The following is a 4,505-nucleotide window of genomic DNA, read 5'->3' on the forward strand; positions in this document are numbered from 1 at the left end:
TTGTAAAAAATTGTGTGCATGTTTTCTGAAAGTGGAATATTTGCACTTGTTGAGAATGCTTTCTGTTAAACAATATTTATTTAATTTAAAGGTAACTAAAAAAAGGGCTGCTAGCAAGAAAAACTTTGAACTCAAGGAGTTTCAGAGTTCCCCTCAAGCTGCACCACTAAAGAATGACCAGCCAGTGTCTTCTGACCACATTCAGCAAGACAGTTCTTCAGCTCCTTTAAAATCTCCTCAAGCTGCTCCATCCACTGCTTCATTTCAAGACAATGTGGCTACTCCAAGTGTTCCTCATAACAAATCAACACCAAACACTTCCAGCAAGCGAAAGCCAAGGAAACTGGCTGTCAATTTTGGCGCACCAAAATCTGCAGAATAAATACGGTAGCTGGGTGTATTTGATCTTTAACTCTTCCCCCCGTTATCTTCTGTCATTTAAAAAAATCAGAAATCTCGATTAAAAAGACCAGCCACTTTTAAGGATAATATAGAAGGAACTGCATTGTACTCGCTGTGATTTTCAGGTTGTCGTGAAAACTCTAACAATTATGTTCAAACTCATTTTTTGTTTTCCCTTCAGTTAGCAGCAGGCAGGAGATGCTGTGCTGAGGCTGCCATGCCCTCCATTGTGCCCAGGGTTCTGAGCAGTGGCTGGCAGACTCCGTGGGCTGAGCAGCAATAACTGTGGCAGCCCCAGCTCGGCAGTGCCCTGCTCTCTGGGAGGACATGGAGCAGAAATAAATTGGGCATCTGACGCTGTCCAGTGGGACATTTTGTACTCCAGCTTATTTCTAAATAGTGTGAGAAGACAAAGCAAAAGTCCTTTAAAAGCAGCTCTGTATTGGCCCTGCAGTGCATGTGAGTGGACTCAGTGTGGCTCAGAGCTACCTACAGTGCAACCCCCAGACAGCTCCGAGCACCAACTGCTGGCTTTGTCCTGGAGGGCAGCAGCTTTAGCACTGCAGAACGTGGTGTTGTTGTGTGCCTGGGGCTGGGGGGCAGAGAGGGATTGCTGAGGCACAGTCTGGTCCAGGACATTCATTATAGGATGTTACTGAATAACAAAAATCTATTTGCAAAGTAGAGACTCTTTGGGGAAGTACATTCATTTTTTTAGTCTATCAGTTTCTTTGTTTTCCCATGATAAAATGACATAGTTATCTACCACACAGATGGATGGCTTCCTAAATGCTAATGATATCCTGAATTTTTTTCCTAAACTGTAGAAAAGGCCAGAGTTTAAAGATGTCCATTTGTGCTGGATGACTGTCAAAGTTATCTTTACTTAGAGTCCTTTTCTTCCTTTAATAGTCTGAGCCCTGAAACCTCTATACTAGGTTAGTTTTTGTTACTAGTTACTTTTAATATTTATTTTTTTAGTTTTGTGGCTTGCAAAATTAAATTATCAGAAATTGTTGCTATTTGTTCCATAAGAATATTCAGACAAAAAGTTGAATTGCATTTTTGGACAGAGCTGTCATTAGTTCATATAGGAAAAAAAGAAGGCTCAAAGGTCCTTGTACTATTTTTAACCCACATGTACCATTCTTGGGGACATTAATGTGAAATCTTTAGGAAATCATTTGAAACTCTGGTGCTGCTTACTGACATGGATTAAATTTCATTTTTCTTCTTTATTTTAATCTCTTCTAGAAAAAAATATTTTTCCCCTAAGGCCCAGGAAACAGAAATAAAGCATCCTTGAGCGATTCGTTTTGTTGCTTCCGAACAGGTTTCCTGCTGGATCTGCAAGTCTGTCAACTCTCTTGCATTTGTTCTTTGCCTCCCTTTCTGGTGTAGTATCAAGTTTCACGTCGTTCCTGTGTTATAGGATTTTTAATCTTCATTTCTCCAGAACAACAGTGTTTGTAGAATAGCAGCAAGCCTAGCAAAAGGATCACAGAGGTAAAAACAAGGTTAAGGAATTTTATTCATTTTACTTAGTGTGACAAAACTATAAAGTCTATATGAAGTCTTAAATGACATGAATTTTGTTGTTCTCTTTGTAGTCATCTGATCTCAAGAGGGTTGGAAGGGAAATTTGTATTTTTGGGTGGTTTTTTGTCATTAGCAACACGAGCCTGCCCTGATGCTGCGTGGCAGTGTTTGAGAAGTGCTTGTGTGAAGGGTTGTAATGAGACACAGGTGTTCATCCCCCATCCCCTGTGAATTATCTGCTCACAGGAGAAAACACCTGTTGAGAAATCCCCATGATTCTTTCATCCCTGAATTCTGATGTATCTGGACAGCCAATTTCTGCACAGTTTTTAGAAACAAAGTCATGAAGGGCACTAAACTCTCGTCGCAATTTTTATTAATTATTCTACTTTGGACTAAGATTTCTGCTCCCTCTTCAGGTGGAATTGCTTTGTGGAGTATAAATTGAGGTTAAACACCTTCTTCTGTAGCTGCTGCATATTGTGCTAGTCCCTGACTTTGAGCTGATCTCTGATACCACCTGCCTGGTGCCCACTTAATTCCAGCCCTCCATGTCCTGGTGGATGTGACACTGCCGTGATCTCTGCCACGTCCCCCCGATTTCATTTTTATATTTTAACAAAGTTGTCATGTTCGATTCATACAGATATAAATTGAAGCATTTCTTTTTCTCATAGATAAAAAGTATTTTGTAAGCACTGGAGTTTTTCATTAGATCTTATACAGAGCAGTATTTTACTAAAAAAATCCAAAAGGGAAGACTTTTATGTGCGCGTTTTTGTAGTTTCTGATTTTTTTAAAATAACTTTTCATTGTTTATCTGCCAAGTGAAATGTTTAAAATTTGCATATAAATGGATACAGAATGTATTTTTTGTGCTGTTTAGTGTTAAGTGTGCATTTGCAGATTTTTAGCATGTAGTTGCACAAAGGACTGTGCAAAGATATTTTGAAATATGAATATATGCTACACTGAAGGAAAAACATTCTTAAATGCTATATAGAACTCTAATGCAATAGAGTAATTTTATAAACTGTGTCTGTGTCTGCTTGGATTAAATATTGAAACAAGAAACATTACCTATTTTCACTGTTTTATTTCCAAATGCTAGATGGGAACTGCTGCGTGCTCCAACCCAAAAGTTTCAGATAGAAGTTAAATCTTATGAAGCCCCATTTGTGTGATTCTCAGAAGTGGCACCTGCCCTCCTGAGCTGTTTCTTGGTGACTTTCAGCTATAACTGAGATAAAAATACAAGGTTTTTTCAACAGGCTGTTGGTCACGTTACAGTTAAAAGCATTCAACAAGATACTGATCTTCCAAGGTTTCTCTGCCCTTTGTCACCAATTAGATTAAAAATTTAAAAAAAGCTCCAGAGAAGTCAGTAAGTAAGTTTACTGTCCAGTGAGTTCAGTTCTAGTGACTCTGAACAAGGTGCAAAAGCAGCTGCTGGCTGGAAAGCAGAAGCCACGGTTACCTGCAAATACTGGCCATCTGTTTGTGCACCTGGAGCCAAACACTGTGCTGAGCCTTTGGATCTGTCCTGCCAGCTGCAGCACAGCTTTTCATGGAGAGAGATGTTTCCTTTGCTGCAGGCTGCTGTGTGAATGAGCTGGTTTAAAGCAGCTCACTGCAGTGCTGGAGTTGGCTCTTGGTGTGAGCAGCTGCTGCAGCTTTGGTGACTGTGTGTGCAGCGTGGGGTGTGTGCAGGGGACACTCTGGCTGGGCACACGCTCGGGTCACGCTGCTCAGTGTGAAGATCCTCAGATATAATCTTGCATTTCCTAAGCTCCCTTTAAATTATTAGTCAATGAACTTCTAAGTACTGCAGTTACCCTGCATGGCTGTTCTGCCCCCTTACTTTTCCATCTCCATGCATAGCACTAAAGAGAAGAAAAACAAGTAAAGGGAGAACTGGAAAATGTATTGGTTAGGGCATGATAAATCTTGCATGGACACTCCCATCCAAAAATTAGGGACTGCTGTTCAATTTCCTGTGGTTGATCTGAACTATCCAGGTGAGTGAGGACTCTCAAAGAAGGAATTGTTATTTACAATAAGGATGGTTTTTTATTCTTTTTATTTGCAATGTGATCTCCATCTGTATTCCATAATCAGCCTTCCTTGCTGCTGAGAGACAGTGATGTTCTTCTGTTTCTGTCATCTGGAAAAGGGACACAGTGACACCAAGGGCGTAAGGGCAGTCTGAACACTCTTGGCCTAAAGAGTTCAAATTCAGGTGCAGGAGCACCCCTGGCTTTTGAGACTGTACCTGAGAAATGTTTTGAAGAACTGATCTCGTGAGGTAAGTAGCTGTTGTTTATTAACAAAAGAATCCATGGTTCCAACAACAGTTCCTTATTGCTGCCACTTTTTGATGGGCTGCTTACTCCTATTTTTTTTAAATTCACGTATTTTCTGTTTTATTTTTGCTTTGAAAGGCAGTACATATCAAAGGAAAACAAGAAGGAGTTGCAATGCCAGCAAGTGCAAACAGTAAACCTGATTCTATTATTTGAAAGAACAGAGAACATTTTCCATTAAGACTTATTTTTTTCTGGTAG

General features: G+C 40.0%; 1 protein-coding gene across 4 annotated transcripts in view; it reads left to right on the forward strand.

The window, feature by feature from the left end:
* Positions 1–3,020, forward strand: part of XRN1 (5'-3' exoribonuclease 1) — a 29,308-nt gene extending 26,288 nt beyond the window's left edge. For all 4 annotated transcript variants that reach the window (XM_050308686.1, XM_050308689.1, XM_050308688.1 and 1 more), the window contains one exon: positions 92–3,020. In XM_050308686.1, coding sequence (XP_050164643.1) covers positions 92–382 — 291 coding nt within the window. In that variant the 3' untranslated portion in view covers positions 383–3,020. The remainder of the gene's footprint in view (positions 1–91) is intronic.
* Positions 3,021–4,505: the final 1,485 nt, after the last annotated feature.

The sequence above is a fragment of the Myiozetetes cayanensis genome, unplaced genomic scaffold, assembly GCF_022539395.1.
Source record: "Myiozetetes cayanensis isolate MyiCay16 unplaced genomic scaffold, myiCay2020 scf13, whole genome shotgun sequence".
Lineage (NCBI taxonomy): Eukaryota > Metazoa > Chordata > Aves > Passeriformes > Tyrannidae > Myiozetetes > Myiozetetes cayanensis.